The 12,602-nt window shown below is 36.9% G+C and overlaps 1 protein-coding gene across 1 annotated transcript; it reads right to left on the bottom strand.

The window, feature by feature from the left end:
- Positions 1 to 2,885: 2,885 nt before the first annotated feature.
- QUA3 (S-adenosyl-L-methionine-dependent methyltransferases superfamily protein) lies at positions 2,886 to 12,602 on the bottom strand. Its single transcript, XM_006857810.4, has 7 exons — positions 11,997 to 12,602; positions 8,962 to 9,165; positions 8,604 to 8,814; positions 8,007 to 8,268; positions 4,728 to 5,102; positions 4,187 to 4,282; positions 2,886 to 3,302 (listed from the first exon to the last, which is right to left on the bottom strand). Exons 1-7 carry the CDS (start codon positions 12,423 to 12,425, stop codon positions 3,080 to 3,082), a joined length of 1,800 nt encoding a protein of 599 aa, XP_006857872.1. The 5' UTR covers positions 12,426 to 12,602; the 3' UTR covers positions 2,886 to 3,079.

The raw sequence follows: 12,602 nt of genomic DNA, 5'->3' as shown, positions 1-12,602 counted from the left end.
TGGATACGTTGGCTGACTGCTTCCTCTTTCATGCTGCGCATCACCTTCTTTAAGATCTTCCTCACCGATAGCCTCAAAGAACGCTCTTTTAAGCACCACTGGCTCCTCCTCTTCTACTGCCCATTACTCTACTGTGTCTGTGACAAATATTGTGTCTAAGTCTATCGGCCCATAGTCTTCAAGCTTCCTTCTTATTTGTCGCTCTTAGAGATTTAAGTTGTAATGAACGTAGACTAGTTTATGAAGTTTTTCCGAAGCAAGTCAATTTCTCCTAGTAGTGTGCAACCATTGGAACGTAAAATTCGATTATGGATTACAAAAAATTCGAATATGGATTACAAAAAATTCGATCATGGATTATGGATTACAAAAAATTCGATTATGGATTACGAAAAATTCGATCATGGATTACAAAAAATTCGATCATGGATTACAAAAAATTCGATCATGGATTGCAAAAATTTCAATCATGGATTACAAAAAATTCGATCATGGATTACAAAAAATTCGATCATGGATTACAAAAAATTCGATCATGGATTTGATCATGGATTACAAAAAATTCGATCATGGATTACAAATTTGATAAACAACAATATAAGGAATCAAAACCCTAAATTATGAACACATTATCATCAATAAATCAAATCAAATCGATTAAATTGAGCAAAAAAAAAAAAAACGCAGTTCTTCACAGAGAACAGTCATTGAATCTAAAAAATGAAGCTCAAATTGAATAAATCAGATCAAATTAAATACATCTGATTATAAACAAGACTATAACGATTAAAAACCCTAGAAATCTAACACATTATTTGTAAATATATCGTGAACAAAAAATCAAAAGATGGAAAAAAAAAAAACAGCAGAATTTTTGTTTTACAGACATCACTGTGTTCATCTAAAAAATCAGGCTGTAATTGAGCAAATTAAATAAAATTGAATATGTTAAATGATAAAAGACACAATAAAGATTAAAAACCCTACAAATGTAACTCATTATTTTCAAAATATGCTGTGAAATTGATCATATGGCGGAAAAAAAAAAAAAACCCAAAGTTCTAACCTGGTTTCGTGAACCCGAGTCTTCAACCTCCAAATTACTCTGTTTTTCTCAACGATTATTACAAATTCGTAACAGAATTTTTTGATGAACAACTTTACGATCAAAATGCTTACAAATTTTCACATATTCATGCCATATTTGGCATGAAACACAAGGAAAGGCGGAAACCCAAAAAACGCAACTTTCATGATCCAAAAATACGAAATTTCTCCACCATTTAATCCATGAAAAGGCTGAAAAAAGCTGTATAAAGCCTGCATATTAGATCACATGGCAAAAAAAAACATGAAAAATGATCAAAAAATGAAAAATTTTGAAGAATCCCATGAAGAACACTGTGCAGCCCGTGTTCTTCACGGGACTCGCCGATTCCGTACAGTGAATCGGCGAGTCACTGTACAGAATCGCCCGGTTCTCACTAGAACTAGGCGATTCGTATAATTTGCCCGAATCGGCACATCCAGTGCCGATTCCCGAGTTGAACCGGGCGAATTCAATTCGACTCGACGTTTTTTAAATCACTGCATAATATCAATAATGCATAGTTGAGATTTTATGATTATTTTGTAATAAAGGTTGTAATTGTTGAAGCCTGACTGGATTGGCCTGACTACAAACTGGCACCTTGGCTACTTTAGCTTAATACAAAAACCAAGTTCAGTCAAAACTTAGTCTAAACCAATTTTCGCTTAATTTTGCCTTGTCGAAAGTGTATTCTTTTTAGTATTTCTTTATTGTCAATCCTAACTACTTCATCATCTCTACTCCTATTATCACTAAACTTACATTCCATAAGCTATGTCTTAGTCCGACTAATTTTAAAACCTTTAGATTCTAAAGAGTATAGAATTTGAAATGAATATATTTCAAAAAATTTAAGTGTGTCACCAATTGGAGATAAGATGAGAGAAAATAGACAGCAACCTCAGGTGGGCTGGCCATGTATGGTGCAGGCCCAGTATGACACCTGTTAAGAGGTATGAGTTAGTTCAAGTAGAAGGCTAAAAAAGAACGAAAGGTTGGCCCAAAAGATGATGGTTGGAACTAGTTAGAAAGTATATATATGAACATATACCCTCACTGAAAGTATGACCCTTAATAAAACAGAATGACAGACTAATATTCGTATAACCGAGCCCAATTAATTGAAAAAAAACTTTAACGATAATAAAATTATTACTCTCATTTTCTTTTCTTTGCTTATTAAAATTTTGATTGACTAAGAACCAGACTATAACCCTTATGATTGTAGTACAGTTGCAAGTGGATCTCTCTATCTTAGGGACACAAAATGGGAGTAATAACAGGATTACGGATATAGAAAAATTGGAGCCCAAATACAGGTCTTTCATAAATGAGCTCTAATAGAACGTAGAGTTCACCTTTCTAGGGCTTGAAATCCTTAGCAGAAAGACTAGGTTCTACTTGTATATTTCCAGCTTCATAAACACGGCAGCTTCGGAGTTTGAGATCAGTGAGCATCGCAGCATGGGGCGGCCATGGCTTGAGATTCTTAAAATGATCGGCCATGGCTTGAGTTTCTATGGAATTGGGAACGATAACCAGGTCGATAGAGGAATTAATTAGAAGCTTAGATCTCTCCTTTGCTTCTTCTTAGCATCTGCCATTAAAGCTCTGGTTTGAGCTTTTGATGATGAAATAGCCATAAGGACAAAAGTACAATAAGAAATTTCAATCAACTGATGCTTGTTATTAAACCATCTCGCTCTCTCTACTGGTAATTGTGGTTGGGATCCTCTCTCTCTCTCTCTTTCTCTCTCTCTCTCTCTACAGCAACAATTAGACAGCAAACAGAATGTAGATAATTTCAACTCTGCAATATATGACACTTGTGGCATCCTTTGGAAACCGTTTTTCTTACACAAAATACATGAATAAAAAGCTTCAAATTCCATCCATTACAATAAGCTCAAAAAAAGAAAAGAAAAGGAAGAAAAAAAAAAAGGAAAGAAAAAACCAAATACACGAGTCAGGAGTCAAAAAGGAGAAGAATCAATGGGAGGCCAAAGGCAACTTCAAAAGCTTCTTTGTTGCAACGAGAAGCTTCTCTTTCCCACTCGATTCTTGCTCAGTCTTGTGAATGGTCGCACTCCATCGCACAGCACGTGCTACACGTGCAACCCTTTCTATGACCTCGGGAGAGTCTCGAACAATAACCGTACCTTCCGGCCGCAGTATCCGATCCATTTCTACCATGAGATCAACAAGGTTACACCTGTAATGAGAGAGAGAGAGAGAGAGAGATGTCAGAGATCTTATATTATAATACCCACTCTGTAGAACAGCTGATTCATGATTTCACTAAAGAAATTTAAAGACAACCATAGGAAGAAAAGATGACTGGGACACAGACGCATCAGCCCTGATTTTTAGGGTATTAGTACTCAAAACACAACCCAAAAAAAATTCCATTTCTGCTTCAGATCCATGAATATGGATCTTCAAAAACAGTGCAGATCAGATAATCATTGAAGAATTGAACTAAATCCACGAAAAAAACAAGTACAAGATGGGACATTTTTAAAGCTCAAAATTTCATCTTACTAAGACTCGTGATCACGATGGTCTGTGCAATAGATCGGTAGAATTTTGGATCCAAAATCTTAGTGTGGACTTTACTACAATAGGTATGTCCAAGACAAACTTAAACCCTGCAGTATAAATATTGATAATGCCAGCACAAAATTAGTATGACGCCATAAGTGATAGAAGAGCCAAAGGTGGATTCATTCTTGATATACCACTAAGAAGAGGAAGGGGAGAAACTATACTAATATTTAGAGAGAGAGAGAATCCATGGATACGTGGGCATGTAAATCCATTACATGGAAAGAGTCAGAAATCCACGATAACAGCTACATGATTTTTTGGAGAAGGGTATTGCATCCTTTACATTTTGACTAATATGATGAAGACACCAGTGCATTTCATGCCCAATTTATGAGTCATTATTACAACAATTTTCATAGAATGGCATACACAAGGAAATTACTTTCAAAAAAGAAATTCTGGAAATCGAAGCAATCCATGAATTAAAAATGGAAAAACCCTGGTTCACAAATCAGTCAGGACAAGAAAAGATATCCAAATAACCCATACCTGCTGTTTCCTGAATTCTGATCTCTTATCAAAGAATCAATGGCCACCACATGAAGAAGATCGTAAGTTCGAGGATAGGTCGAGAAAGGTTCACACCTGTAACACCCATACAGTCAATAACTCAATAAGCAACAAAAAAATAAACAAATATTTCATCACAAAAACAATAATCCTTCAGACCAAAGCGGCAAATTCATTCTTCAGAATTCCTTGGGGAAAATTAACTACTGCATGTGTATGTATGTGTATTTATTTTTGTTTCTTCGAACTTATATTTTGAAAACTTACTGTTTGAGTTAATAACATATATATTCTTTTTACACATGGTTTTTTTTCTTTTTCCTTTTTTTAGCTTCAAAAAAAAAGATAAGGGAAAAGTTCATGTGATACTGGGGAAAGGACGGTACTACATTAAGATTGTTGTAATATTTTTGCAAGATTTTTTCTATAAAGAAAAAAGAGAGACAGATGTCACTTAGAATTATTTACACTCAAAGACTCAATACCTTCAAGAAAATATATGGGATTAGAGCACACATACCAGTCATGGTAGAGTCCAATGAGGCCCCTATCATAGATCACACCCAGAGTGGAAGGCATCCGAGCAGGAACAACATTCATAACCCAAACAGGATCCGAGACAATGGCTCCTGCAAAGCCTCCAAAGAATGCATTCATATCCATGACATTTCGAATTGATGGGGTCCCAAGCTTAATGTTCAAATTAGTCTTATAGTATGCGACTCTCCTAACCCAACGCCTTGTGTCAGCATCATATATATCTGCACCATTCTTCATAAAAGAAACTCTTGGAGTGGCCTTGCTTAGCCTCTCTGGCCAGTTTGGGAGGGACCCCACTGAGTTTTCTCCTTTTAAAGATGATATCCTGCTGATACAAGTCTTTAACTCTGTGTACCTGTAAGATATGGAAAAAATATTACTTATTAAAATTAGCACAAATATGGGTTTACAATGAAAACCCTACACTAAACTACTAAATTTTAAAACATGTTAGAGAACCACAAGAATGGAAATCAAATTTGAAACTATTATTATCCTTAAAGGAAGAAAAGCGGAAAGATTTATACGTTCCTGGGGTATGTGCTCACTCAGGTAAAACCTATCGAGGAATACTTTAACCCCAAATTTCAATGATGGAGCTCCTCAACCTCATGAAGAACCTCAAAAAATTCCAAAAGAAGAAAAAAATCACAAGCATTTTGTAAGTGTAAAAGAAATAATGTCTTAAGATCAACTCAAGACCATCTAATTTTTGGATTGTCAAATCTAAGAGTTTAGAAACTCTAAATCCATTTTTTAAAAAAAAAAACAAATACTCATAATGGCGACCAAAATTTTAGATCAAGAAAGTACTCTTAAGTAGGTCTCTTACCAAAGGTATTTAGTGTTCATTATATACTGGCTGGAGCACATTATACATACCCAAAAGTTAAAATAAAAAGAATAAAACACAAACTGATAGCACAAATGCCAGCTTCACACAACTACCATCTCAACTCCCAAGGATAACTCCAATAAAAAAGTACATCACACTTATTTTTTTATAACCAATTGAACTAGGAGGGTCCTCCTATCTTCCCATGGGAGGTAGATAGTAATACAACGTAATCATTCATGGCCGAACACCAAAAAACAACCTATTGCTGTAGAAAATTAATCCTAGGAATAAAAATTAACTTTAATATTGAAAATAGTATATCAATTCCTCGTATAACTGTCATCAAAGTGAAAAATGTTGAATTAAACCATCATTACAAAATCATATGGTAATGCCTTGCAATTTTCCAAATACTACATTTCAGAACTCCAGTTTATGCAACCATTTCTACAGGATATAGGCCAAACAAACAATCAAGGACCCAAATATTGGTTCATAACAATCACAATATCCACTACAGAATCCTTTTTTCAGTTTCTTTTTTCCTATTGTTAACTGTAACTATGACATCTGGACAAAGGACTTTATCTGGACATTAGACTAATGGTTGACTTATTTGTGGTAGATCTGGACTTTTGAATGGGTTCCACAGAAAGAACTGCACTTGAGTGGTGCATGTGCACACACTAAATGCACTCATAGAGGAGGGAGGGGTAATTCTGAAATCAAGAATTAGTAGTTAGACAATTATGATACATTTTGATAACTATTTTTGGGGAAAATAATGTTATATTATTAAATATATCAATGATACTACCACATTAGCTATATTATTAAATATATCAATGATACTACCACACTAGCAATCATAAGTCAAGAGCACCTCTGAATTTGGCCATCAGCCGCCATCGTACAAAGAAGTTAATGGAATTTCTTTGTGGGTCTCGAATATCAGGCAAAAAATATTGGAGAATTCCAAATGAGATATTTTTATGAATAATCATGGATATATTGGCCCTTTTCTTCTCTGATATAGGGAGAAATAATAACAAACTAAAAAATAAAAATAAAAATAGAAGTTTGATAGAATATACCCTCTCTAGGTCTACAAGGGAGTCCATCTCAAAAAGATCTTTTCACAAGATCAACTCTTTAGTCTTTACTCAATTTCAATATCTCTTCTTACGCCTACCTCTCTATTTCCTCTCTCACATCCATCTCCCTATTTCCTCTCACGGGAATCTCTATCCCCTCCGAAATCCTTCCCTAAATATTAGTTCCTAATCTATTATCCAAAATCCTCCCACTTAACAACTTACGCACTAAAATCCTCCCTCCTAACTTATCCCAGTGCTCTTTCTATTCCTGAAAGTAAAAGAAATACAAAATAAAAAACTAAACAACTCCAATTTTTATTTCCATCATTCTCACCTGGTTGGGAGATGCTCGACCTCGATCTTATAGAACTTATACATTTTAGAGGCCTTCTCAAAAGTTGGCAATGCAGTCCCCCCGTGCACTTTAGTACTTTTTCTTCAATAAATAAACAATCTATCCAACATGATTTGTAGTGGAAGTTTGAGACACCGAACTCCGGAATATCAAACTGAATATTGATTTCCCCTTCAGGCTCACAAGGTGGTATTTCATAAGTCGTAATATACATATCATTTTCTTCACAATTGCTTTTTTAAATTTCGTGCACGGGTGGGCTATCAACATTGTCTTTTGCATCGAGATCTACCTCTTCATATTCTTCTTCCTCTTGTTGCAATATACTGAGTCAATCTTGTAGATATTATTGTATTGATGTGCGAAGGTCTTCCGTGTGTCTAGCGAATTGTTGATCCAATTGCTCAAATTGATCCAAACGCTCCATATAGTGAATGGATCTTTGATCTCAAGGCTCTAATGCCAACTGATGTAGGGAGAAATAATAACAAATCAAAAAAGAAACATAAAATAAAAGTTTGAAAGAATATACCTTCTCTGGGAGTCCACCCAAAAATGACCTTTTCATCAACCCTTTACTCAATTCCAATCTATCTTCTCAAGCTTATCTCCCTATTTTCTCTCTCATGTCTATCTCCCTATTTCCTCTCACGGGAATCTCTATCCCCTCCCATATCCGTCCCTAAAGATTAGTTCCTAATCTATTCCCCAAAATCCTCGCACTTGACAATCACACACCAATCCTCCCACCTAACAACTCACGCACCAAAATCATCCCTTCTAACTTATCTTAGCGATATTCCTATTTCTAAAATTAAAAGAAACATAAAATAAAAAAAATTAAACAACCCCAATTTTTATTTGGGACATTCTCATATTGTTAAGTTTATTGGCCCAAGGCAGCCTGGATCAGTAAGAATGACAAATCAAAACAAAACACTTGATGCTGATACAAATCAGAGCACATACCATGCATAACTTGGGTCATCAGATTCACTACAGAGATCAAGCCCAAATTCATTTTGGTTAGGCACGCACAAATCAGTCGAAGGCTTCTTCCAAATTACAGTATTCCCGTCCACAACAATCAGCTCGTAGCACAAAACCTGAGCCACAGATTGCAGATCAGACCATTCCTTTTCTTGTTTGGCCCATTGTACAGGGGGGCCAGATATAACAAGGTAGCCTCCTGGTCGAAGTAACCGATCCACCTCAACAAAATATGTAGCATCTGCAATTCAAAAACTCCACTCTTGAGTATGAAATATTATATATATATGGGTTATGTTAGGGTACTCATACATATGAGTATTTCCTAATATAACCTATATATATATATATATATATATATGGCCACAACTTATATCTTTATACGGCAAGGCTTGGAAGCCGTAAGGCTCCCAGCGCCTATCAGCGAGAACTAGGCTTGGCTTGGTTAGTAGTGCCCACCCATTCTATGTATATGGGTGACATTAGGGTACTCATACATATGAGTATTTCCTAATATAACCCTGTATAGCAAGATAAAGAGAGAAAGTGAGGGCGAGAGAGAGAGAGAGAGATTACTATATGCAGTAAATGGGATCAAACACCGAGAGCAGTGGACTAGGTCAAATGCATATGCAGGAAATGGGAGCCGCCGAGTGCCAAGCATAGCCACAAATGCCGGTATGCCCCTTTCCAGTGCAAACTGTATCTGAGCTTTGTGTGAATCTCTAGGAGCAAATGAAAGGGTCAACATGTCTTCTTTAAGCATGTATCCACCAAAGCTGGCAACCTATCATAGAGAAAAAAAAGTTTTAACTTTCAAATTCACAAAAAAACTAATGGCCTTTTCTAGTTCTTTTTCATTACTCAATCAAAATGCAGTTGAAGAATACCACCAACAATAATTCAAGCTTTATTGAAGTTATACAATACATACTCCACAACCCATGTCCAGAGCAGTCCTCAAAACACCTCCACCTAAGGGTATGTGCTGCCCGAGTTTCTGAATGTATTGAACAGCTCCATCAGGGAACATAGTGCCACCACCAGGAAAAATGAAATATGGGCCTTCCTCCTTCATCCACCCTTGATGGCCTTTCCTTTCTGCAATTTTGTTATGGGGCATGTTGCTATGCCATATCTGCAAACAAAGATGAATTACACCAGGAAAAACTGTGTATGGTCATCAATTTTGGAGGAATAGTATGGGATAGGCAGAAGAGACTGAGGCTGTATGGTAATTCCACAAGCAATTTAAAGGAAACCTCAAACTGCCAAAAAACCAATGGAAAAGTATATTATACACAATTTGTATATCGTATAGTATACATGAAGGGGTATCCACTTTCCATACTTAGTGATGGATAGGGGAGAGAGGAATCATCATTCCATTTGATGTCTGTCATTTGTTATCAGCCGAACAATAGCTCAACTCTACAATTGGTCATTAAGGATAGATGATGAATAAACAGTTGTGTATAATAGATTATACATACAACATGCATAACAACTTCTCATAAATTAGGAGAAGTCATCATCTAAATCTCAAATAACTGAGTTACAAGAGGAAGCACAGCACCAAATTTGCTAGTTTAGCATAGCAATCCTTTGAGTCGCAAAGCCTAGCAATATAGTTCCCCTCATCGGAAGCTGAAGAGTCTCAACCGTTTAGCATGTTCTTAGACTCAAATTACATTGAACATGTCAGATCCAATCCTAATTCAAAGGAAATTACAAGACAAAATATCAATTGGCATAAACACCATATTCCTCTGTGCAAGATTTACAAATGATGAAAGAGAATTGAAGTCAAAACATTAAAAAAGAGGTTTACATTTGTTAAGAACAAGAAGAAAAAAAGAGAGCATGGGTGCAAGTTTTAAGATAGTGGTGGTATGCTGCTGGATGCGCTGATGAGAAATAGCATTTAGCAACTGAGATTAATGGGCTCATCATATGAATTCAATATTTATTTAAGGTACTGTATAAATAACCAAGTTGTCCGGGGAAAAGGCAAATATGACAAGAAAACTACCTTAAAATGTTTCAGAAAGTATATGAAAATAGTATTACTAAAGTGGAAAAAGTAGACTAAACCTCTGTGTGAATGCATGGTTTCCAGCCTCAGAAATATTTCTCCCATACACTTGCTATTGAGCAGAGTAACCATTCATCATGAAACTTAACATTTGAAACTCCAGTTATTTCCAAAATGCGCCGAAAAACCCTTGCAACTACACGAGGAAAAAAAACTCTTTCTCTTTTCCCAAAAAAGTAGAACATTTTCCAAATGATTTAAACCGCTTAAGACTAGCATTTTTTTGCAATTGCCTTAAAGATATTATTGGATATAACCACGAAGACGTCCAAATGGGGGTACTGTCAATACTCTCTCTTGACGCATGAATGTTCAAAAATGATGACATCATAGTACTAACAATTTCAATTAAATATCATAATACTAGTAACTCTCCTAGTTAGAAAATATAATTAGTAGGAATAGGAAACCCTTCAAATCTTTTACAGTGTTTTACTGATCGAATCATACAAGAATTGGTCTAGTTTGCATAAATAACTTTTATGTGTACCTATACACCAAGGGCACACATCATCTAAGTGTACAAGGTTAAACTAATCATGTACACATCACATTTTGCGGCACCAAAATTTAATCATTTCTATAAGGGGTAAATAAACAACTCCAAAGAACGTAGTTAGTTGGATCTTGAGACCATATAGTCAGTACAATCTAAAGAAACTTCCTAGAATACAAATCCATCACATTTGGAAGAGATGCAAAAAACGCAATTCAAACAAATAAGTCATCAAATAACCATGAAAAGATAAAGAAATTGTGGGTACAAAGCCAATCATATATGGTATGTGTGAGATTCTCTATGACATACAGTAACAAATGATTGAGAATCTAATAAAGAAAGTTCGCTATTTTGAAAATTATGATACCATTTAGACAAATGCTATCCCAGGAATCATGTTGAAGCTAATAAATCTGAACAATCAGACCATTCCACTGACATATGAACAAAGAAGCTAAGCCGACAACGGGGAAAAATACCTGACCCCTCAATGTGCCTAGTGGAAAGTTTTTTTTTTTTTTGGGGTGGGGGTGGGGGTGGGGGTGGGGGTGTGGGTGTGGGTGTGGGTGTGGGTGGGGGTGTGGGGGGGGGGGGGGGGGGGGTGGGGGGGAGGAGGGGGATAGTCGTTTAGTTTAGCCTTTCAGGCTTCAGAGGTTGTATTCATATGAGTGTGATGAAAGAATGAAGCAATTGGAATTTGAAAGTATAAACTAATTTAAAGATCATCTATGTGACTAGAGGCAAAAACCACAAAGAAAATATGGATCTTGCATTTAATTTTCCACAAGAACCAACCACGAAGGTAAGGAAGCAAGCTTTGGTTGAAGGAGTCGAAAATCGCGACACTTAGGTCCCAAGTTCGAACGCAGACTACCCAAAAAGAAATTGCTCAAATATTTATTCATAAGAATTCTAATGTGCATGCGCACGCACATAGATTGACAAAACTACACACAGGAACATAACTACAAAGAAGTTCTCTCCGTAGTTGTATTCTATCAAATCCATGAGAAAGAGAGAGAGTAGCAGGGATCCATGTTCACTTTCATTGCTTCAATAGCTAAAACTGAGATCAGGAAATGCATCACTGCAAAAATTATCTATCAATTATCAAACAAAACAAAGGAAGAGCAATAGGCTCTGCGACTGCAATAGCCACCACATAGATTGATGAATGTTTCACTGTAGTTGAATTCTATCAAGCACATCATAAAGAGAAAGATAGATCGAGAGATAAAGAGAGGATTTGATATAGAGATAGAGAGAATTACCAAACAAAAAAACACAGACAGAATTATCCAAAAAGAACAGTGAGAGAACTGGTCACGGAGATAGATATATATATATATAGAGAGAAATAGCAGTTTTACCCTACCTTATGCATGCTCTCTGGCCACTGCGCTGGGATCCTGTACCCCTCCGGCGGTGGGATTAAACACAGCGGCGAATCCTCCGGTTTGGGGCAGTGCCTCTCCCTGTAAAAATTCCTCTCTCTACTCAACTGGCTGTTCCTCCTCGGGTCCTCGCACGGCATGTAATCTGCATCCACTGCTTCCAAGGAGCAAAAATCCAGCACCTTACGTCCCATCTCGGCGAGACCGGCCACCTCCGCCCGCTGCTTCAGGTCAAGAACCGATGCCTGTGCCAGCGCCTGCCGGCCCGAGGCGGCGAGAGAGTCCCCAAGAGGGGTGAAAACCAGGAGGAAGAACGCCAAAACTGCCGCAAAGAAGGCAGCGGAGATGAGGTCCAGAACCCGCCATCCCCGAGGCTGGAGCTTCTTTGGAGTTAGGGTTATGTGCCCCATTTTCAGACAATTACCGCCTTTTTCTTCCCCTCTATGTATAATTGTATCAGATCCGCATTGCCTCTCCCTCGGCAACTCTCGCCGTGTCCGACACTGCTGAGTATCAGATCGCGTCTCTGCAACTCTCGCTGTATCCCACACTTGTTCGCGTGTCTAAGTTTGTGCGTGAGTGAGAGT

The sequence above is a fragment of the Amborella trichopoda genome, chromosome 9, assembly GCF_054954075.1.
Source record: "Amborella trichopoda isolate Santa Cruz 75 chromosome 9, AtrichopodaSantaCruz75HAP2 v2.0, whole genome shotgun sequence".
Lineage (NCBI taxonomy): Eukaryota > Viridiplantae > Streptophyta > Magnoliopsida > Amborellales > Amborellaceae > Amborella > Amborella trichopoda.
The sequence above is the reverse complement of the archived record's forward strand: the minus strand, read 5'-3'. Positions and strand labels throughout refer to the sequence as shown.